Raw genomic sequence first — 25,305 nt, forward strand, 5'->3', positions numbered from 1 at the left:
GGAACTGGACTCCCTGGTGCCAGATGCTATAGGGGACAATAGGGCTGCTGCTTAGAATCTACACGTGCTATTTTACATTTTCCTGAAGGTTGATGTTTAAAGGCTGTTACTCTGAATTTCTAAATTCAAAGTTAAATTTTAATATGAGAATGAAAGACTGATTTGTTTTAAACCAGCTTATAATTTGACAGTTGAACATTATTTTATTGTTTTTTCATTTGGTAAAGAGCAGTATGTAGGTCCCTTCTTATGGTGGTGCTGGAGACTGAATCCAAGGCTTGTGTGAGCGAGGCATGTGCTAACCACTGAATCATACTCCCAGCCCTGCACATAGCCTTCTGTAAGTACTTTGGGCATTCTTCCATTGTGGAGTTAACATAGTTAGTGTCCAGTGGTGGTTCAGGAATCCTACATAGGTGTGGTCCAGGAACAGTTCTCGGATTGGAAGACTTTCATTCTGGTATCATCAGATTTCTTTTTTTAAAAAATTTCCCCAGTCTACATGTGTAAGTCAAATTGAAATAAAAGTTGGACACAAGTCCTGGTCTATGGCAGAAGATCTCCCCAAATTCCACACTTACCTTTTTTTTTTATATAACAATATGATTCTCAACATGTAAAAACCAAGTTTAATTATAATTCTGTGTATCATTGGCCCCTAGGTAATTGCTGTGAGTCCAGAAGACTCAATTTGTAGTTGCACTTGCATTTAAAAGTCTGTTCTTTGCAATCAAATTGTACATTTTAGCTTAAAAAAAATAGCATCAGATTGAGGATAGGGCCCACCCTTTTCTTCAGTTTTTAGAATATGTCAGGGGTGAGGAAGGGAGTTGTGGGGTGCTAACAGGGAGCCACTGAGTGGCTAAATCCCTGCAACATCCCCATTGGCTTTGCAAATCTCTTAAAGCTCTTTCATGTCTTACGCACATTTCACCTTGTTCCTGCTACATTGTACCATGTCAACCCTTTAGAACATCACTGAGAAAACAAGGTCAGAAATCCTGTATAAATGATCCATTCACTGAAGCTGGTATTCACAGCAAACAGTGCATGTTTAATTAAGAGAATTTTCCTTCAAAAGTCTTCCTGAAAATTTCCCTTGGAGGAGAAGACTGTAGGAGGGGAGCCTGAGAGATTTGGGGAATTAAGGAAGAGTACATATAAGACCATATTTAACAAATGATTTGCCAGAAGCTGTGTAATCTGGACAATGATGTGTCTGCACCTCACACATAAGATAGGCTCCAAGCCTGAGGTTTCTCTAGTTTGTTCAGTGTTGTGCATAGCAAGACGGGCAGTGCACATGGAGCAGGTGATATGTCAACAAAAACACTGCCCACAGAAAGCACATTTCAGGAAAGCTGATGGGTTGTCCTTCACAGCGTGCAAGATGTGGGCTTACAGAGAATGTGAGAAAGGCTTCTCACAGACTCTTCTACAACCAGTACTCCATCACAACCCAACTGCTTTTTTCTTTTGATGAAAACATTTTTTCCCCAATTGTGCTTAGACCTTGGCTTTATAAAAAGAAAAGAGAACACCATATATGTAAATACATGCAAGTGATTATACATATGTATTCACAGAAGCAATTGTTATGGCTGTCTGAACATCAAATTTGATAAAATATCCCTTCCCACAAGTCTCTTTTCATTCACACTTAATGACAAAAAATATGTAGGGTGGAAATTGCTCATGAACCTAATGCTCAGAGAAAAATAGTTTAAAAAATTGGATTATTAAAGTTTAAATTGCATCACAGATGTGAAAATTATTTATAAAGGATGACCTTTCACAGTAGTGCTTACAGGGCTCTGGATTCCTTGAAAAGTGAAACAGCTTCCTTGTGACCACTGAGCAGGTCTTATTCTTACTGTGTGGCACCCTTTGTATTTCTTTGCTTTCAAAACCTTCCTTTTTTTCTGCAAGTTCATATCATTTTATTAGCATGAAAAGAAAGTTACAAATTTAGAAACTGAAGAATGGACAGGCAGATAGCATTTTGTCTGCTGAGCTTGTAACAGTCAGCATTTTTAGCATAGTTTGGAATATGATTACATTGTGTATGTGTTGGTTAAGAATATAGACACAACATGATTATAATTGATCCTACTAGCCACGTATCTATCATGTAATCTATGTGTGAAGCTAGCTCATACTAGTTAGTAAGAGCAGATGGATTTCAAGGAGTTTGGCAAGCGAGTTATGATCATGTTGGTAATCTGAAAATGGCTATGGAGAGAATATTTAAACCATGGAGACTGACAAATGGCAAAATCACTAATTTTTCATCTTTGAGAGCTAGTTGTTAAATAATTTAGCAATATACCATTGCAGGTTTGGTAAGCAAAGGGATTGCGTACATAGTTTGATTCACAATGGAAGCAATGGCCATATTTTAAAAAATATCAAACTGAAGAAAAAGAGACTTTGGCAATTTATTTTAGCTCATAAATACATAAAGAGTCTTAAATATCACCCACTTTTCTTATTAACTTTTAAAATAAAATGGTAGAGTTTAGTATATTTCTTAATCATTAATATGATTTAAAACATCTGCACAAAGCTAATATGGGATATCTGTTGACATTTTTAAATTGGAGCCTCTGCATTTATATTTTTAGGTAGTTGTAGAAATGTTAGCTAAACCTAAATATTAATGAAAATGAATACTATGTGAAAAGTAAAGGAATCAAACTTTTCTAGCTGGTATAGCTTTTGTGTGTTTATTTTCTGCAAACCCGGTCATTTGGTGTTAATTTTGTATTCATTGTGTATCCGTGTGTGCATGAATGTAGAGGCACTCATATAGACCTCAACAAATTACAATATTAGAGAAATAGAATCTCTGGTTCATTAAATATTCTATTAATAAAAAGGAATGACTTGTGCTAAAAGTTGTGGCAGTTAAGTGACTTTGACAGTTATTTGCTCTGGCCAAACAGCTCTTCCTCTCCTTTCTTCGAAGTTCAAAATGTGCTTATTGGCTTAACAGTGCATTTAGTTTAAATATACACACTCATATTGCAGCAAATGCTTTCTCTAGCACTAGCAGTCACAGATGCCAAGTGTGAATTTAAATCATATGATAGATTTACTTCTAAGAAGGTGCTAAATTGGAGCAGGGCAGCTCAGCAGGTGAGCACTGGAGTTGTGTAATTTTAACTCTAAATAAGAGAGAACCTGAGTTTTACTGGCAAAGAAAGAATAGGTGGAAAAAATGATTTCTTCCGTTTTTTTTTTTTTTTTTTAACTGTAGATTGAACCCAGGAGCACTTAATCACTGAACCACATCCCCAGCTCTTTTTTGTATTTTATTTAGAGACTGAGTCTCACTGAGTTGCTTAAGGCCTCACTATGTTGCTGAGGCTGACTTTGAACTCGAGATCCTTCTGCCTTAGTCTCCTGAACTGCTGGGATTACAGGCATGCACAACCGTGCCCCGTGGGAAAAAAATGATTTCTGAACTTGGAGGGAGTTAGCAAGAATGGAGGAAATTCCAAAAATGGATATTTCTGAACAGTGACAGACCAACAGGAGGACATCAAAGCTCTGGACAAATTTACCCTTTCTTCCTGCTCCAAATGACCTTGGATCCCCCAGGCACATCCCTTTGGCTTTCAGAATCTTAGATGGAGGGGTGGAGAGTCAAGAGGTAGGCTGACTCTGAATCCTTAGTAATTCCTCAGAAAGTAGTTGAGAAAATTAAACCCATGGCATTTGATTTCTCTGTTGATTTGCTGTGTTTTCGAGGAAAGCAGAGCTTAGCACTTTCAGGATATCGGCAGATTCTGGTATTGTGATGTCAAATCAATTGGAGAAGAAGAGTTGTTGCAGAAGTATCAGCAAATTATACAGCAGTAGTTCACACATGCAGCTACTATACATTCATTCATTGTTATTTTCCTAAGAAACAGCAACCTGGGAGGTGATGCTACAGCGAAATCTAAGGAGCTATAACAATTAAAGAACAAAGAAGTACATACAAAGGTGGGTTATCCTTCTGTTGGTTTGAGCTTTCGAACCCTAAATTCTTGAAAATACATCTCTGGGGTTCTATTTAAAAGCAGTGACTTCTTGGTAAAAGGCAATACTTAAATGGAATAGTGCCTTTTTGTAAAAATAAGAAATGTGTTTGGAAAATTAAATACTTTAAAAAAGTTAAAATAAACATATTCTCACAGTTGGAGGGTTTGAATGAACCCTGTACCAAGGAGTTGAGGAAACTCTTACTTTGCGTAACATCCTAGAACCCCGAGCATTCAAAAAGTGCTCAGCAAAGATGATTTCTCAGCATTTCAGGGGCATCTATCTCTGCTGCCATGTTCCATTCAGAAACTATATTGGCATGTACCCCATACAATGTGGCTTTTCATGAAAAATCACTGTTAACGCTACACAAAACTGCTTTAAGTGCTTATTTTTCTGTATAAAAGAGTTTTGTGTTTTAGAGCTCAATATCAAAATTAAGCATATTATGTAAAATTTAAATTAATCCATTCAGTGCACTTGTTTTTATACAATGACTCTTTCTTGATTTTCTATTCTACATGGAATTCCAGCTCAATTGCACTATTTTCCAATCACATTGGGAAAAAGGAAAAAAAGCTTTCTGACTAACAGAACCTAACACAAAGATGTTGAATGTATTTTCTGTGATATAATTTGATTTATTTTAGTCTATATTGTACATGGATTCTGTTAGAGGAAATTTTTCTCATTTGAATTGCGAGAAGTGATCTTTATCAGGCAATTCCTTTCCTGGCATTGAAAAATGCTGATTGTCATGCTGAATGTGGATATCCACTAGTAATCAAGGAGAAAACTTAAATTACATTGTTTTGGAAGTAAATGTTTTGAAGATCATTAAGCTCGTTTTTTTTTTTTTTTTTTTTTTTTTTTTTTGCATTCCTTAAATACTTTATAGGTGGTGGCCTATTTGTTATTATACAAATAAACATTTGAAGAGATACTTCTTTAAACACTGTACTTTTGCTTACTCAACAAAAATGAGTAATTATTTAAAAATATTTTTCATTCCTTTATAAAATAGATCTTTGTGGTACTGTTTTTGGATCATGCTTGATATGTCATTTTCCAAGTGATTAATCCCTGATGGATTACAGAGTTATGTGACCATATCTTTGATTATATTTAAAAATTTCATGTCACATATTTGAGGCAAACCTGAGGATAGATCATTGAATAATTGTCATTTTTTTTGTTAAATACTTCATTTCTCCATTTTCTTCTTTAATGGCCTTTTGAAGAATCCAATCTGTTGAGAAAATATAAAACATAGCATAAATGATTTTTTAAACTTAGATAATAAATACTAATTCCTTTGGATAGAATCTAATTTAACAACATTGATAATTCTGGGCATACAGTTAATTCATAGACTTGAGAAATGTTTTTCATTGACCTTAGGTTTCAAGAGAATGACATTTATGAAGTTGCTTAATTTTTATCTTTCTAGTTTTCTCATTGGTCAAATATATAATGTCTCCTAGTAAGAGACTGCATGCAAACTTAAAGAGTTCTGGGAAACATTTTGGGAGACTTCAAAATATAGTTAGTTGGAGTTGTTTCTACTTTGCTGTCATCTTTTTTGCAGGGCTATTACAGAGAAATGTTTATCAAATAGCAATGGTCATCAGTGTAGGTCTTGAGAGCTGGCAAGGAACATGATAGGGACACCATGGCCAGAGTGCTCGGGAGATTTCTGAAGTATCCAGATTAACTTTAAATGTGTTAAATTTAAATGTGTTCTCATGCTCTAGGCTTGGCATGAGAAGCCTCTTGAAAGACCCTGTATCATTTAAACACGAAAGTAAATCCACTTACTGTAAGGGAAATTTCACACAGTGGTGAATGTGAGTCTTATTCATTACATATTCATTATCCCTTGTCAATTTGGGGCATCATGAAAAATTTTAAGTCCTGTATCATTTTCTATTATACAGAATAATAAAAGTAAATGTGAGAACTGAAAGGAATTTTTGCAGCGATCTCCAATGCTTATTAAAAAGAAAAAGAAATTAAGGGTCTAGAGTTGTAACTTTTCAAATTTGTACATATATATTCTTTTTGACAGTGAGTAGAATAGATCAAGCAAGGAAACGAACTAGTTTTTTGAAAGTTTGGTACCTCCACAAAGTTACACTAAGTTATGTGAGTGAACCATATATTTTCAAAATAATTATTGAAGACTTGAGGACTTAGAGGGTATAAATGGTCAAAAATAAGTACTTTCAATTTAGAGAAGTTTTGCTTGGGGCTCATGTCTTCCTCCATGCTAGAATCTAGTTGGTAGTAGATGGGGAAAGAATGACAACAGAACAAATAAACATGAAAACAGCAATACATTTGTCTTTCCTGGAAAGACATTTCTCTGTATCTCAGGCCTCTTTCTTTCTGTCAACTATGAGAGCCCTAGATTCACAAACCGTTAGGCTCCGTGATTTGTGCCTGCATGTCCTGAGTCTAAATAAGTCAGCCAAGGTTTTCACACAAGCAGGTGGTGAATTTTAAGACTTTCTTTACCCTGTTCTTCCTGGCTTTTGATCTTCTCTCCTTCCTCTCTAAAGCCTCTTTGCTTCTTTTTCAATTTTCCTTCTACACCCTAAACATCTTATTTTAAAATTTCTTTTATCTAGACTTTTCTACCCAGTCAGTTTTATAAATAGTATTTTTTCTTCAAGGAAGTTTGGTGACTACAGTGGAGGTTAGGAGAAAGTAATTTTTAGCTGCCAACTGGACTGAGTCCATCCTAGCCAAACTCTGAATGAGAAAACTACTTTTCATTACTGCTAATAAAACAATGATAACAGTACATTATAATAAAAGTCATGTTAAAGTACACCATAATAAAAAGTTAAGTTAAAGCATTTTATTATACTATATTGGATTCATGGACCATGGTTGACTTGGGTAAATGAAACTGTAAAAAAAGAAAAAATTGTGAATAAGAAGAGACTAACATATTCTCCACCTGCAACAAGTTGATTGGATAAGGAACAAAGCTGTAGGATTAATAAATAAATAAATCATCACAGGTGAAACTCAGGCATCCATATGAATTGAGTCTGGAGAGGCATGTTACTTTTTCACTGTGAACTGAATCATTTTACTTTACTGGATACACTGGCCTGCTTGGATATCTCCCTCAGCATTGGTACCATATTTTAGGAAAAGTTTCTCAACTTATTTAAGCCCATGTCACCTATAAAGTTTTAATTTCTGCTATGTAAACTATGAAGACAGAGATATGGAAACTGTATCTTTTGGACCAGAATTGCTGCACCAAGAAGAATCTTTGTCCTTTATATGTCATCTCAGACTAGGGAGTTCCAACTAGGGATCCAGGAGAAGGAGGAAAAAAGAATGATCCTGAGGTGCCTGCTCCAGATCCAGGATACCTGGGAAAGAGGGAAGCTCTTCGGAGCCTACTGCAGACTGAACACTCAGGGAGGCTCTGATCTAACTTTAAAGCAGAGGGGACAGGGAATTGACCTTTCCAATAACATGCAACCATTGAAGTTCTGAATCCATCCAGGTACACTTATTCCAAAACCTCATATTTTTATGTTTCACAATTCATGACCCTCTTGAACAAAAAGCAATTTCTGGAACTTCAGAGTAAAGAACCCTATCCAGAGCCTGCAACAGTTCTATATACTGAAAAAGGGATGGACTTTGCTGATAGATTGTTGATTGAATCCAGTCATTTACCAGCTAGTAAGTTATTTCACCTTCCTGCTAAGTATCTTCAGTATAAAAGGTAGTTTAAATACTTGGTTAAAGAGGTTGCCAGGATAACAGAGTGATAACACTTAATAGTGGTCACAAATCCTTATTCTGAACCTTATGAATCATATGGCCCAGGAAAACATTGACTTTTCTGTGCCTCAGTTTCCTCATTTACAAAATGAGGTTCATTGTAGTGTTTTCTTCCTAGGGTTGATGTGAATGTTAAGTATAATTAAAACATAAATGCTTTTAACAGTTCTTGGAACATAGCACTCAATAAGAGTGAATTCCCTTCCCTTCTACTTAGAATCACAGATTTGATTGCTAGGTCTCTCACTAAACCCACTGATCAAGAGAATTCAATGTTTGTTAAACAATTTCCTTTAGGGCCTAAAATAAAGATCTTAGAAAAGATCAGAATGTATCAATACAATCTTTACTGGATGACAAATTGTGTTCATTTTACATTTATTCTTTTTCAAACTTGAGAACAAAAACAGATGGATTAAACTTTTTGTTTGTCTGTCTTAAACTGGGGTTTGAAGCCAGAGATACCTATCTATACATGAGCTCTGGCTTTCCTCTTCCCCTGCCTGTGATATCCTGAAACTGCAGGCCAGAGGCCTACTCAGACTAGAAGACCAGGCTGAAAGACACCAGGAGTAACACATTGTCTCACAGGTACTCATGAGTAAGACATCACTTCCTGTATTTCAAGCATAGTCAATAAGCCAGCACTTGGGTACCACAGTGTGGCGAAGTCAGGTATTACAGAGAGAACACACCGACACCTTGTAAAGTCAGACTGGATAGAGAAGGTGGTGGAGTGGTCTGCCTTGGGGACTGTGCTGAAGAAAAGTCATGGGTTTTATTTATTGAATTAAATGCCACTGACCTACATCTTTAATGTGGCTTTATTCATCTTCTCCTCTGATAGTAAACCCCAAAGGAAAAGTCAGTCATCAAAGATGAGTTAGGAACAATAGGAGTAGTTGGTAATTCAGTGGGAGAGAAACTTGACATTTAAACTTTTCAGTTAAATAATTTTGTTGCTCATAAACTAGAAAAAATGAATATATAGCCACAGTCTGTAATTTTTAACATTGTTTAACCATTTAACAACAACAAAAAAAAATAGGTAAAAATATAGTGGCAGCGAAGTGGAAAAAACATTAAATTCAACTTTTCTATGGGATTTTATTCTCTATTAAATGTATCCTAAAAAAATCATCTCGGCTTGTTTTAAAATGATACAGCTGTTTAAAAAGTATTACATATCTTAGCCTAAGCAAAACTCCTACATAAATATTTAGATTTACTTGACAGAAAAGAAATGGTTACTTAGTTTTACAAAAGGACTAAAATAAAAGTGAAATAAAATTCTGTGAAACTTTTAGATCTCCCTTACATCAACTAAGTAGATTCTCTATCACTCATTCAGGCAAAAATTTACTGCTTAAAATGTGTTATATCTGTGTATACATTAAAGAAGTATTTGATCTTTAAGATACACATAAATGTTTGATTAGAAGAAGACTTATCTTAACCATGAATCTATTGCTTCTGTGTCCTTTGATTGACGTAGGAATCCATTATTTTTCCTTTTCTATAAAGCAAATTTTTATTCTCCTCTGTTTATAAAAGTAACATGCTTATTTAAAAATTTAAATATTATATTGTTCTCTATAACCCTAACCTACAGAGAGGCTCTCTGGTATTTTGGGGATGTGTATTGCAAAATAAGTTTTTTTTTTCATTTACCAAAATGGAATCAAGTTGTGTATAATGTTTGAAATAGCAGGTTTTTGCTTTAAATCTCAGTCATTATTTCAATATTTGTTTCATTGCTGTATAATACTGTATTCCACAACATGGGTAAAACATAATTTATTTCACCAATTTTTTGTTGATGGTTACAATACAGTCAGGGGAACTTTGACACTTACCTTCCACAGTGCCAATATGAGCAGCATTAACAGTAATAACCCAGCAAACGCACTCAAGAGGATAACCCACAATGGCACTCTGCCTGGTAGCCCATCTTTGGATATTTGAATAGCAACCTAAAATTATTAAACAAGATGGTTAATGTCAATAAACACCTACCAGTACTCCCAGAACATTGAGTTCTTGCAGGCTAAAATTTTCTACCAAACAGTGTACTTAATCTCATTACTACCTACAAGGAAAACATTGAGTTTACATTTAGAAATGTCCTTCCTCTATTCTAAATCTTTAACCAGGTCAAATTTATTTGAAAAATTTACAATTTATCTCTCAGATAAAGGGAAAACTGTCAATGATCAGAAGGCTCAAAGGTAGGCGTGGATTTCTCTTTAACCCAGGGAGAACCAAAGTAGTGTAGAATAATAATGGACAAATGCACTACCACAATCACAATTTAGTCTGGGACATCATAAATTGTTGAAATAATAACCTGAGTAGTTTCCTTATTCTAATTCTTGGGTGGTATTAATTCTAATCTTATGAAAAGATAATTATCACACAATAAAATGCACAAATCTCAAGAATATAATAAAGTTTTGATATCCACCTCCCATGTATTTTTATTATAGCACATTTCTCTTCCAGTTGACTTAGTTCTTAGTCATCTGTAACTTAGACCTTAACTGTGAAAAGGACCATTTTCAGTGCTCTGGTTATGCAAGCTCTCAGTGTGACCCACAATCTCAATGAAATTTGTGTGCTCTGTGTCCCATCCCTTTGGCATCTGGGAAAATTAACCTATGGATAGATATCAATGGCTAATAATAGCTCAAGATTCTGTATATGCTTTAACAGAGAACATTTAATTCCCCAACCTAGAGGAGAATTAGGGTAGAAAAAGGAAAGTAACAGGTGTGATATTTGCATATAGTGGATGCTAATCGGAATCCTTCCAGTCACTGTAGGTAGGTCACTACTGATGTACTGGGATCCAGAACTGGAAAGAATAGAGATATACATAGGGTCAGGCCACCAGGACAGACTTTAGGATGAAGCGTAGAATAAATATCTCCAGGGGGATTTTAACTAACATTTAGGAGGAATAAGGCTATACAATTTCAGTACAACATATTTAGGTATCAAATGTGCTTTTTTTTTTTTTTTCAATATAATCACACTCGCATTTTCCAGGTTTTAGTGAAATGCTGACTTTTGTGTTCTATAGGAAGTTGTAAGCATTATGTGCAGGTATTTTTCTTTAAGGGTGTATGCTTAGTGGTTTGTTAATATTGAAATAGTTTGAAAAAGGTGATTTTACAAGAACTGCTGAATGACTCATGTGGTGCTGTTTATCTACATGGGATATTTAAATTCTCCCATGACAAGGGAAGGAAGCAAGCAGAGCTGCCTTTGTTCATAACAGTAGGATTGTTCTTATTTCATAAAATGACAAGGGCAAAAAACTCAAACTTTTCTTTTTACTCAGCCTGAATTTGCATCAGGATTTGCCACCTCATTTTTGCTTACAATTTCCCAATGCCTAAATGAAGAAAACTTTTAACGGTTTCATACATATTCCTGATAGTATAAATGTGCTTTCTGTAAAAAAAAAAAGTTACTTTTTCAGGTCTGTTCTTCAACTGTCTGCTACATTGTGTAATGCCAGTTTTTAAGGAGAAAAGTTACAAATGTATTATTTGTTATCAAGGTGAAAGTGAAAAATTCCATTTATGGTGCTAGTTAGAAGCAATAAAGTCAAAGGAGGCCTGTTCGTTGTAAATATCTTGATTTACCCCAGTTCCTTAGGAGGAAGAACAGAACTAAAATCCCAGTTGAAGTCAAGGTAGTATAAAGCAAACAGTAAATCACTTAGTGAGAGCAGTACTAGTCACTTGAAGGGCCTACAAGAAATTTTAAGTCACGATGTCACAAAATATGCTGTGAAATGCACAGTGTTTTCAAAATTTAGAGCCGTACTTACCTCTCTTTTTTGGTTGCTACTACTTAAAACCAGTGATGTATTTTCACTCTGAAGTTCTCCACTTATTGTAAGATTTAAGCTGGAGAAATGTGTCTGTAAAGCAGATTAGATTTGTCTTCAACACATTATGCTAATTAAAACGACAACTAGTCATGTTTGAGCAGTTCAATTATTAAAGTTATGATTTTCCCAAGAGATTAAAAACACTGATTTTGCTAACTTTCCAAATGGAGTTGGTAGTATCCACTGATGACTGGGTACTTATCCTCCCTCCTTTGCACCCCAATATTCTTACTTAGATCCTTGTTATTGAGTGGAAAAAATTCTAAATAATTTCCACTCTGAGTTTTCCTTAGAGAAATAAACCTCAAATTCTGCATCCCTTTAATGTAGCTAGTCATGAAACAGCTATACTCTGATAGTAAGGTTTATGTGTAGGATTGAGCATGAAATTGCTAATATTCAACAGTTCATGACTTTAAGCAACTTAATATGATTGAACCTGAAAAATATCAATTTTGCATAATTAAATATTTTTTAAGAGAGAAATAATACAAAATACAATAAACTGTTTTAAAGTAGCTTGTTATCAGATGGATTTATCTTTATCAGGGATTAAACTGTCCTTCAAAATTTATTTTCATGGAATAAAAGTCTGATAAAATTCAGTAAGTCCCTATGTATGGAAGCTCTCCCCTTCATTACTGGTGTTAAGGATTGTCACTCATTGGGTTCTTAGTATGATAAATGCAAGCTTCAGTACTGGAGAGGTACTCATCTTTTATGGGGCAAAGAAAAGAGTTATGTAATTGAAGAAAGTCTATATCTGGAAGGGGACTTGAAGATGACATAGACAAGACTCACACAGTGGCTAAGTAGAGCTGGGGCTTAGATAGCAGTCTCTGGGACTTCTAATCTCACTCTCTTCCCACAGCAGTACAGTGCTTTGCACACACATGCCATGTGAAACAAATATTTGTAGCTATGAATCAATGATTGCAAAGAACAATGCGAGCACTTACTTTTATAAAAGTTGGTTTCCACAGGATCAGTGAAACATTCACTTGACTAATGTCAGAAGGGATGAGATTACAAGTGATGGTAGCTAGTTTACATGTACTGCAGTCCTGTTCGAATGTTCAGAGGTACATGTTAGTGTTCTTACCAACCAACCAAAGACACTATATTAATAGATTTCAGATGGTTATTTCTAGTTGACAATGAATTTATTCACTTGAAAAATAGAAGGCCAAAATAGCACTTAACTTACCAGAATTGTGCCTCGTTTGAGATCTTCAGATTTTGATATAATCATTTTCTTTCCAGAGTTGATACCAAGAGGATCCTCAAGGTTACGGGGTCTGCACTTTGCATTCTAAGAAATGAAAATATTTCTTTTATCAGAAAATGCCAAATGTTAAGGGGAAAAGCAAGTTGGCACTGCAATGTGAATAATCTTTGAATGACAGCCATTGCCAGGTATTAAAGATTCACCTTTTCAAGGGTGCAGGGTTGAAGAGGTTCAGCACCAGACATATATTCCCATGCCCAGAAAATGATTACTGTTACCTGGCACTTTTGAATTGTAAAGAAGTCAAGTGAGGTTGCTATGCAAAAGAAAGAATGCTAGTAGCATTTGCTATTTTATGAGTAATATACTCAATGTTTTATTGTTTTCTTCAGAAAATTAGCTTGTAAATTCCCATAATGCAGAGAGAGAAAAAAATTAAAACTCTACTGAGGAAAAAGAATCAGCATTTCTTCTTCAATGTGATGGTTCATGTGATGACTTAAGAAGCAGAACTGGAAAGAGAACTTTCATTTTATTTATGTATTTATCCAATAACTGTTTTGAATACCTACTCACCAAGGGAAAGACAGTCTATGAGGGAGGGAGAGCTAAGTAGCAGCCCTCCAGATGTTAAGATGCTCGATTATAAGACAGCTGGTGTTTGCATCATTTCTCTAGACTTAGTAAGTCTAATAAAATTTTGCTTCACCAAGACTTTCTGCATTTTTACTAAGGTAATAAGGATAAAGATCCATAAGTAGTATGAAAATTACATAATTTGTTTTTCTCTTTCTAGATTCTCACAACCCTGCGTTTTTGAATTAGAGGGGAATGCCAGAGACTTATTTTTTCCTTGACCTTAGGAAAACATTTAAGTGATTACAATGCTACTTCTTGTTTCTGGGAATAGCTTAACTTTACAAGATGTGTGAAAAGAGGAATTCAAACCCTGAAATCATATATGCATTAATTTAATGCTTACTGTGATTTTTTATGTTTTAGGCACTAAGTCATAGTAACTGTCATATAATCCTATTCAAGGATACACATACAAAGAGGAGTACAGTATTAAAATTGTTTGGCATAAGTGAGTTAACAATATTACACTATTTTATGTGCAGTCGTGTTTGTTTAGGAACAATTGAGAAGTATCTTTATAAGAGTTGTTTGACCACCACAAGCAAATTTAAAGGGTAATGGATATTTCAGGCATAAACAATTAATTATTTAAATCCACACTAGCATAGTGAATAATGATCCTAAGAAGATATGTCCAAGTCCTAACACTCTGAACCTGTGAAGTTGACTTTATTTGGAAATAGAGTTTGCAGATGTAATTAAATCAAGCATCTTCCGATGAGAACATCCTGGACTTTGCGTGGGCACTAAACCCAATGATACGTGTGCAGAAACAGACAGAAGAGAACAGACCCATGTGAAGACAGAGAAAGAGATTTGAGTTAGACTTCCCAAGCCAAGGAATGCCAGGAGTTGCCAGCAGCCTCTGGAGACTAGGAGATATGGTGTTGAACAGATTCTCCTTCAGAGCCTATGTAGGGGGTCAATAGTGTCAACATCTTGACTTTGATCTTCTGGATTTCAAAACTGTGGAAGAATGTATTTCTTGTTAATTTTAATCACCATTTTTTGGTAACATGTTAAGCAGCTTTAGAGAATGAATACACCTCTAGAATAATCAGTGGAAGTTACTATTATTTTTAATTTTCTAAATGCCTCTTCATATTGCTTTGGTAAAACTCTTTATCACAAGTGACCTGAAGAACAAAAGGCTTAATCTAAGTTGGAGAGTTAACAGTAATGAAGCAATTCTAAGGCACACATGACTCACATCAGAAGAAGACCATCCAGTAGGGTACAGCACAGGGTAACCATCTGATGTCAAATTGGGGAATGAAATTGACAGCGTAAGTCCTGGCAATGGAAAAGGTCCTCTTTTTCTAATCTACAGGGAAAAAAAAAAAAAAAAATAGAAAGGTAATCCTTTCAACAGCATCCTCTCCATCTTCTGTGGGATGATGGTTCAATGTACAATACTTTGAATCCCCAAATGAATGCAGTTTATGGCACTGTTTGGAGAAATGACTTAACTAAGAAAGGAGATAAGAATGTTTGATGGTCCTTTGTATCAGTACAATCCTGTTGCTTCTTCATTCTTCACTCTTAAAATAAAAATGGGATTAATAGAAAACCAAAATTGAAAAATCATCTCTTGTCACACCTGTTCTCCTTTCTACTGTAACTTTTTTTTTTCCTTTTGTTACTGGGAAGGAAGACGGCCATTTGCCTGATACAATTTATAGTATGTTTGTTTTTTTTTTATCCAGTTTGTCATAATCCCCCAAAGCCATAAATCATCTCTCACCTTGGCTCCATGGGCTCTACCACCACTGCTCAGGCAAACCAGATCCTCATCCACTTCCATTCACCGTTCTGTCCCCAGCTAGAACTATTGTGTCACTGGCTGTTCATAATGTGGATCGAGGAGAGTCAGATTGACTTTCATCTGGATCTCTGTTTGTTTTTATACGCTACTACAGAATTCCCATTTGATATCACATAATGCCATCAGTGATGAGCACAGCTTATTGGGAAGGATGGGAAAAATGATGCCCAGCAGGAAATTGGACCCTATCCAGAACCCCTGTCCACCTAGAAGGTGCAATTGGGTTGTTAACACCCAGTGCAGTGGCCCTTCTCCCTTTCACACAAGCATGATCTCTGCATCCAAAGTCTTCTCTGTGATCTCTCTAGCCACATCTCTAGTTGAGTAGGAGCTGTTTGATCTCCATGGATAGATGTCAGGAAATCCATGGATGAGCCTCACTAAGCCTCCGAGACCAAGAGTTACTCAGATCTAGAGCAGCTTCCTGTGGGGCTGAAGATTAAACACATCCTTTAATCATGGATTCTGGAGATTCCCAATCAGCTCTGCCTGACCTCTTGAAAAAGAACATGCACCTCAACTCTATTTTATGGAAATAAACGCTGTTCTTGCCTCACTTAGCCTCCCATTTGAATTCCATCTCTTTCCTGGTATTTAGTCTGAAATCATGTATTCTATTTTTATCACTTGTTTTCTCCTTACTAAAAGTGTTCCTTGTGGAAACATTGAAAAATGTTGAAAATGAACAGAAAATAAAAGTTTCTTACAATTAAAATAACTTGGTAATATTTTAGTGTATAAGTTACTGCCTTTATTATTTGCATGTATTTATATTTCATAAAAATTTTATCACATAAAAAAAAATTTTCTAAACTATATAAAACTTATTATGGTTGACATTTTGAGATTATGATTGTTATTATCTAACTAACAATCACCGTACAAATATTTGTTGTTGACTACATGACACATACTACACGGTGCTAATTATCTTATTTGCATTATAGGTTTAACCTTGTTAACAACCCTAGGAGGTAAATTCCCTTATCTTTGTTTATCTATGAAGAAACAAGGTTAAAATGAGAATAAAAGAACTTACAAGGTCACAGAACTGGAAATAGCAGAATTAGGGGGTTTTACTCCAGTGATGTACTCTAACATATTATAATAAGCTGTCTCTTAAGTAAACATATCATATTTTCTTCACTAAACATATGGTAACTTAAGTAATCTCCTGATATTAAGCTTTTAGATTGTGCCCTGGTTTAATTTTTAAACTATTATAAATAACTTGTTAGGAACATCACTGAAATCGTTGTACACAAATTAGTTCCTAGGGAAAATTCTTAGCAATAAGTTATTGTGTCTCACCTAAAAATGTTCTCTCATTCCATTACTTCAATTTTAGAATTTATCTCAGCAGAATAATTGGACATACACACAATGATTTATGCTCAGGGATATTATTAACAATGTTATTTTTATCAACACTATTTGTGATCATTAGGGAATGACTATTTCAAATCTGAACCCTAATAAGTTACAATATATAAAGCTTATGATGTTCAGGTTTTTTTTTTTTTTTTTTTTTTTTTTTTTTTTTTTTAATGTTGTTGATCTTTTCTCTTATCCAGGAAAAATAAATAAGGCTACAGAAACTTAATACCTGAATTCCAAAAATGTATCAAAACCAAGTAGAAAGGTTGGCCTTCATGCCAATTCCCAGGGTATAGCTTGTCATAGCAATATCAGCAAGGAGCACAAATAAAAACAGTGAAATTAATCTTGAAAGTATATACTTTTTTTCATTTTATAAGAGAACTTCCCTTTTCATTATTGGCAATTCCCAAAAATATTGAGACTATCTTCATTTCTAATTATGTCGCATCATTTGATTGAATACTATTTTTTCCATAATATTAACTTAAGTCCATATCTGTAACTAGGTGTTATCTATTCACTAGAGTGACTAGGAAAAGTTTGTTACGAAGAATTCGGCAGGAGAAATAAATGTTGTAGCGGAAACATCACTGAGTGGTAGTGCTGTATGGTTTGGATGTGAGGTGTCCTCCGTAAGTTCATGTGTGAGACAATTTGAGAGGGCTCAAAGGGGAAAGGACTGGGTTGTGAGAGCCTTAACCCAATCTGTGAATTAATCACCTGATGGAATTAATTGAGTGGTAATTGAAGGCAAGTGGGATGTGGCTGGAGGAGGTGGGACATGGGGGGCGTGGCTTTGGGGTATATATTTGTATATGGCAAGGGAAGTCGCTCTCTCTCTCTCTCTTTGCTTCCTGATCTTCACATGAGTTGCTTCCCTCTGTCACACTCTTCCTCCATGATGATCCTGCCTCACCTTGAGTTTCCAGGAATGGATCTAGCCTCTTATGGACTGAGACCTCTGAAACCGTGAGCCCCTAAATAAACATTTCCTCTTCTACAGTTGTTCTGGTTAGTTCTTTCAGTCTCAGCAGTGAAAAAACTAACTAAAACAAGTGGCAACACCATTAATTTATAGTGTAATGCATATGAAAGGTAGTGGTGTGCAGAATGAGATATTTACTTTTTGACTAGAGGAAAATATTACAAAAATAATTTTGAAATAATCAAATTCTGAAAGTCACAATTATTTAAAAATAAATTTTCCTCAGTCATACTAAAACTAAATAAATTCTACAACTTGCATTTAAGAATTAAGACTGTACTATTAATAGGTAGTATCTATTAGGTTCCATGGTTTATTTTTTTCTAAGAAGTCATTTTAAATTACTGAGTCTTATTGTGAGAAAATTAGAAACTTAGGTTTTTAAAATTAATTTGAAGTATAATTATCAATTTAAATAAAAATGTTTTAAATAGTGAAATTATAAAGAAAAATATTCTTGGATATGGAGATTAAATGTTGAAACTGCATTTCTTTTAGTATGTGTGTCTGTTAATACCTTAATTCATAAATGTACAAATAATACTTTTAGTATTTTAACTAAGAGATAATTTCTTACCAAATAGAATATATTAATTTCATTTCCAATGTCCTCAGTAGAATTAATAACTTCAGGGACAGTCTCATTGGCCGCAATCGAAATATGGTATTCGCTTGCAGAGCTTTAAAAAATTAAATTAGAAATATAAAAATAAAACAACAAATTTAACATTTATTTGGCTTCATTCTTTTCTTTACAACATGTAATCACACAAAAATTATTACAGAGAGTTTAATCAAAGAGGAATTCTTCTATTCAAAAATGCAAAATCAAATCTCTAAGAAAGTGAGAATTATAAAATTTAGTTAAATAGTCATTAATGCTTATTTGCTAAATTATCTGTAACTTTTTAAATAAAATTTCATTATTGAGTGAAAAGTTTCCATGAATTTACTACTATTTATATTTAGTGAAAATAACAAGCTAAAATTTGGAATTTTTAGTAATGTGAAATTTTAAGCAGGATTGACAAAATGTTTAACCTTTCCACATTTTAAAATCCTGTATTTAATACTAATAAGTTCAATCTTCTGCATACATATTATCATGGTCCTTGGATGAACTTGGTGGAACTTAAGAATATATTTTTAAAAGCACTTCAATGAAGAGAATACAAAAATATGTGTAAGCATTGCTCAAAATTTGATTTTAAGTCAGTGGAAAATTCTTCAGAAAATCATTGTACCAAAAGAAATAGATATAACACAATAAAAAACAGTCAACAGAATGTAAACAAAATCTATCTGTATAACCTATAATACTCATTTTTGTGGTCTTTTATTAGTAAAAAGAAAATTCCACAGCAAATGAATTAATAAAATGAGATTTTTAGACTAAACTGAACTTGCCATTGATTCTTTTGCTTTTTGTATGCGCTGCACATGTTTAATTAGCAAAAGCTTGGAGTTCTGCTTAAGCAAGGAAATTTATAAGGAAAGTTTGCCAACATGATTGGTGTTTGGATAGATAAGAAGCTCTTAAGAGAAAGAATGGATTATGAATAGTAAAGGAACAAATGGCTCATCAATGAGATATGCTTTCATCTTGTGTGTTTGGAATTGGCAGGCTTAAAGGACTCCACAGGAAGAGAAGGATGGCCAAGAAATATGTTGCTGACTCCTCAGAAAATGTTGTACTTTGTCAAGGACTTCTAGATCTTTAGCTTGCATTTAAGAGTTAAGACTGGATTGTTAACGCAATCCAGTATTAATGTACCTTGTATTTTGGGATATTTAGTATATAGGTTCTGAAATGTTAGGGTGCATGGGCAATTACCTGGAAGACTTATTTAACATGAATGTTGGGCACATCCCCAGAGCTTCTAACTGGGTAAGTCTGGGGTGAGGCTTGAGAATCTGACTCTCTAATAAGTCCCCAGGAGATGGTGATGTCCTTGGCTGGAGACCATACCTCCAGAACCCTTGGGTTAATAGAAAGGCATTGACATATATATGTGATTTCCACCTACCTGTAAAACTGTAGTCCAACTTCATATTTTACTGGGATAGAAATATTTGCTTCATTATCAAAAAGGGTTTCAGGAGGTTCTTCACTGTCACTGGAAAATGGAAAGCACATTCAGACAAATCATTCATTTAACTGTTGATTATTGTGAGACATTTCTAAGCATTTCAAAGAGAAGCTTATATTGGCAAATAAAAGCATAAAGGAGTAGAATTCTTGATTATTTTTTAATCAGGGGGAGGAGGGAGATCAGAGAGGGGTATTGTCAAAAGTTTCCAAGTTGATGCTGACGTGCAGTTACAGATAAAAAAATCACACTGATTTAATTCCATATTTCTCAAAATTCTGTGACAATAATAATGAGAAACCACAAGTTTAATTGTTAAAATGCACAGATTGGTGGGCTTCTCTTCTACTAATGTGAATTTAATAGGCTTAAGTAGGGGCCCAAGAATTTGTGTTTTTGACACAAATCTACCTGATTTATTTATCATAGATAAAAACTTTGCAAATGAGCACAACTAGGGTCACACAGCTGAGAGTAAGTCTAAAATCTTGTTTTCTCCTTTAATACTGTTTCCATACTAAGTACATATTATTTGCAAAACACTTGCTTAGCCACTTGATTTTGGTAATAATTTTAACTATGTATGTAAATACACACATAAATGCATATGTACATCTCATTACTCTTATATTAGTGCTCATTAAAAAAGCGCACATAAGCAATAAAATTTATATGGTCAGAGAATGGCATTGGTCTTGGAAAATGGAACATTTGGTGAAATTATGTAATCTCTCTGTGCTCTAGTTTCTTCACCTATAAAAATGGGGATTTTAGCATTAAATGATTAATAGATTGTGATTAAATGAGTAAGAAGTTTAAAGAGTCTATGACTGTACCTAGGACAGAGGAAATATCCCATAAATATTATATTTCATTGTTACTATCACACACACCCCTCCATCAACTGACTAGGCCCCTAGAACATTATTTCCCAGAATGGGCAATAAGCACCTCTTAAGGCTTCTGCTTATTCCCAAGTGTACATAGCGGCTTTGTATGAGCAACAGGGCAGCAAAGGCAGGGCACTCCCTTGGGTTATAGGTACTAGTGTCACTGAGCTCTTACTATGAATGGCTCCCTTCTCTCTTATATATTCCACAATGTAGCTAAATCCATCTTTCTAAGAAGCAGCTCTGTACATATGACTTAACTCTTCAAAACTTCCTGGCTCCTTAAGACCTGTTCAGTTAATAAAAACACAGTATCTAGGATAATATGCCAGGATGCACAGTTTACTTCCTATTACTATATTATGTAGTACATACTATATATTTCAGCTAAAATTGATTACAGGTATTCCTCAAATTGATCAACTGGTCTACTTTTGAGTTTACACTCAAACTGCATATTATGCCTGAAAATGTTCTATCTAGTCCTATTCACCAACCTCTGCAAAATGCCATCCATCCTTTAAGGTTTTCCTGATTTTAAATTGTCTTCATAAAATTTTCTTAGACTGTCATTACCAAATTTCACCCTTTGTTTTTTCTGTAACACATGGTTTATGTTTCCATAATGGATTTTCCTTACTTTAGCCTATATTATAATAATTTTTATACTAATCTTAACCCTATTTTGTAATATTCACCCCATAAGGAGGTTTGTACTTATAGTAATTTTTATATTTCTTACAATGATTAATTCAATATCTTTTCTATAATAGATGTCAAAGAAATATTTGTTGAATTGAAGTGAAATGAACATACAGAAATAAGTATCTATTAATTCATTTTTCTCATTTATCATTTCTCTATGGTTTGGCTAAGAAGTGTCCCCCCAAAGCTCCTGTTAATGCAGGAATATTTAGAGGTGAAATTATTGAATCATGAAAGCTATAACATAATCAGTCCATTCTAGCTTGAATGGATTGAATGGGTGGTAACTATAGGCAGGTGGGGAGTAGCTAGAGGAGGTGGGTCACTAAGGGTGTGCCCTACAAGGGTTGTTTTCCTTGTGGTCCCTTCCTCTCTCTCTCTCTGTGTTTCTTGACCCATGATGAACTGAGCAGCTTTCCTCCATTGAACCCTTTTCCCACATGATGTGTTATCTCAGCTTGGGCCCAGAGCAATGGAGTCAGCCATCTCTAGACTGAGACTTTCAAAACTGTGAATACCAAATAAGCTTTCACTCCTCTAAGTTGTACTTGGTGGGTATTTTGGTCACAGCGATTTAAAAGTTGACTAAAATGCTCAGTTATTCTCCATCTACTTAATTGTTAGTTACTGGGAACAGAAGACAGGACTTATTCTCACTGGAGATGGTCAAATGGAGAATTACATTTAGAAGAAAGTTAAGCCATTATTTTAAGTTCCTCATTAGCCCTTTTTATTTTCAGCCTATGATAACTTTCAGAAGCTTTGACTTATTTGGATAAAATTTATAAGACACAAAAGGTGCCAGAAAACTAAGTCTGTCTAATGATTCATTTGACCTTGATAGCCAGTAAATGTTTCAAAATTAGATCCTGTAAAATTTTAAATGAATTTAAATGAAATTTGACAGATGTGTGGTGTATTATAACATGCAATACAATTCATATAATCAACAATTTAATGTAGTTAATTAAATTATTTCTATTAAATGAAAAATTTGTATTTTTGCAAATTATTCATAGTATTTTTGTGAAATGAATGTTAATGGTATTCTACTTCTAGTGATCTTATACAGGTCACAAAAAGCTGCTGGTGAGTCTCTATAGCAAAATATTCTAATTTTATGAAAGAAATTATATACATGCATACAAACACATTCACATACACATAAACTAACCTTGTTGTACTTAAATAAATGTTCACATTTTCCATGAGGTAAGATGTATTAAACTGAAATAATATTTTGAAGGTTACCTATGAAATAAAAATATGTATCCTCAGTGACAGATAATATTTATTTTGATTCAAATATTCAGTTTGCTTAAATGTATTACCCAAATTTAAATTATAAAAATTATCTTACAAAATGAAACTTTATCCCATCTCAAAAATATATAGAATAAGATATGATCCTACAATCTGTATGATCAGAAACATGAGAGATTACACTCCATTTATGTAAGATCTATCAAAATGTATAAATGCATTCTACTGTCATGTACAACAAATTAGGACAAATAAAAAAAATTAAAATAAAAGATATGATACATGTGTTTTAAAATGTGAATATGTAATATGCTTTGCATATTGCTGTGGTCTAAATGTTTGAATTCTCCTAAAACTAGTGTGTTGAAACCTAAAAACTAATATTGTATTAGGAGATGGGGAGGCATTTAGGTCATGAGAGCCCACAGGAATGCGTTGGGTGACCCTGTAAAAAAAATCGTCCAGAAAGCTGCATTTCCCCATCTAAGGATGCAATGAGAGCATTCCTTCTTTGAACTAAGAAGTGAGCCCTCACTAGACAGGATTTGCCAGTGTCTTGATCTTGGATTTCTTAGCCTTCATAACTGTGAGAAATAGATTTCTCATTTATATGCTACTCAATTTATGGTATTTTGTTATAGCAGTCTAAATGGACTAAGACATAATAATATTGACTTTATGCACTTTATTAAGATATATTAGTAAAAATATATTAGTATAAAATACACTAATCATAGACCATTACCATGAAACAATTTCAATTTACTATATTACCATAGTTTACCAAATCACAATAATAAAATAATGCAATTGTGAAATGGTCATAATTAAAACTTTTTTAGTATGGAAACTAAGTACTAGTAGCCTCTACACAGAGTCATTATAAAATAGGAAAAAAAAAAAAAAAACTTGGATTCACTAATTTGATAGTGTAAATATTTTGGACTACTAAGGTATAACAAGAAAATGATATGAATAGCTTGGCTATTTAGAAGAAAGAAAATTATAAGGAAAAATGGAAAGTTTTGTTTGTAATAGATTATATAGTTAAACAACACATAAGAAAAATTGGAAAATGATTTTGGTATACAAACATTCTGATACAGGTAACTGACTTTTAAGAAACCAAGTCTGAATGTATGTACTACATAGTGCAAGACTCTTAATGAACAGCAACAGGAAGATCAAAAATGAAATTATTTCTTCAAAGAAATATGTCACTTGCAGTGTAATAGTTCAAGAGAACTCATTAGTAATGCATATGAAATTATATTTATCATGTTCAAAATTAATCTTATTTTGTGCTAACTAGAGTATTTTAGAATTTAGTCCACCAAAATAGAGTCCAAAATGTACAATTAATAGAAGATATCCCAAATTTTATCTTTGTGACTCAAGGAGAAGTTTTGATTTTAAAATCTCTGGTAATCTAATTTAGAAACCATTCACAGAAAGAAAGGCTAGAATCTCGAAGATCAGGATATTTACTTTGTTGTACCATATCAAATGTGGAGTTCTCTTTTGTATTTTCTCCATCTACGTATTTGATTTATATTAAAAATATGGGGGAAAAAAGAGTTGCTTTAAGAAGTGCAAATCTGCAATTTTATGCTGTCTTTAAAATTGGAAAATTCCAGTAGACACTCGGCTGGGTGAGTTTGAACTATAATACAAGAAGGGTCAGATTATTTGGGTGGCTCAGTAAGAGCCTGCTATCCGCCTTTTCCTTAATCTCCATGAACAGACTTGGCATGTGAATCGTCTTTGCATTCTTGATGAGTCTTTGCACCTAAGGGAGGATTCTACAAGAGAAGTGGAGTGGAAGAAGCTGCTTATTTCACACCCCCGGAACCTGAAACGCTTAAATGGAAACTATAGACCTTGGAACCAAAGTGTATTATAAGCATAAAGTCAATGTCAAGATCAATTTTAGATTTTCACCCCATCTCCCTATGGATAGCATAAGAGACACTTTGATTTACACTTACACCCTTAGCAGCAAGGAATTGCTGAATACAGGAAAAAGTGGTTCAGAAATCCAGTGGCGGAAATGGTCTTTTTTCAAATGGTCTGGGTTGACTAGATATCTATAAATAATGAATTGTACTTATTCCTTACACCCTACACAAAAGTTCCTAAAAATGGATCATATACCTAAATATAAGAGCTAAAATCATAAAACTCTTGGAAGAAAACACAACAAACATTCCTGATCTTGGATCAAGCAAAGCCTTCTAAGACATGACACCAAAAATCACAAGGGACAAAAAATTAAATATATAAGTTGGACTGCATCACAATTAAAAAGTTTTGTTCTTCAACAAAAGTAAAAACTGAAGAACTTATGAATCATATATGTGATACGGCATGTGAATGCAGACTATCTGAAGAATTCTTAATAATATAAAAGACAACCTCATTTAAAATGGATAAAAGAGCCTGGCACAGTGGCATACACCTGTACTCCCAGTGGTTTGGGAAGCTGAGACAGGAGAATCTCAAGTTCAAAGCCAATTTCAGCAAAAGCAAGGCATTAAGCAACTCAATGAGACCCTGT

General features: G+C 34.1%; 1 protein-coding gene across 1 annotated transcript in view; it reads right to left on the reverse strand.

Annotated features, from left to right (window-relative positions):
* Positions 1-466: 466 nt before the first annotated feature.
* The window catches only part of ITGA1 (integrin subunit alpha 1), a 153,002-nt gene continuing 128,163 nt past the window's right edge, over positions 467-25,305 (reverse strand). Inside the window, exons 21-29 of the mRNA XM_079143480.1 lie at positions 22,660-22,736; positions 19,828-19,917; positions 18,378-18,480; positions 14,821-14,934; positions 12,951-13,055; positions 12,703-12,807; positions 11,681-11,773; positions 9,699-9,815; positions 467-5,278 (exon numbers count right to left, since the gene is read on the reverse strand). Of these exons, the coding sequence (XP_078999606.1) occupies positions 5,234-5,278; positions 9,699-9,815; positions 11,681-11,773; positions 12,703-12,807; positions 12,951-13,055; positions 14,821-14,934; positions 18,378-18,480; positions 19,828-19,917; positions 22,660-22,736 (849 nt within the window). The 3' untranslated portion in view covers positions 467-5,233. The remainder of the gene's footprint in view (positions 5,279-9,698; positions 9,816-11,680; positions 11,774-12,702; positions 12,808-12,950; positions 13,056-14,820; positions 14,935-18,377; positions 18,481-19,827; positions 19,918-22,659; positions 22,737-25,305) is intronic.

The sequence above is a fragment of the Sciurus vulgaris genome (genome assembly GCF_902686455.1).
Source record: "Sciurus vulgaris genome assembly, chromosome: 6".
NCBI classification, from domain to species: Eukaryota; Metazoa; Chordata; class Mammalia; order Rodentia; family Sciuridae; genus Sciurus; species Sciurus vulgaris.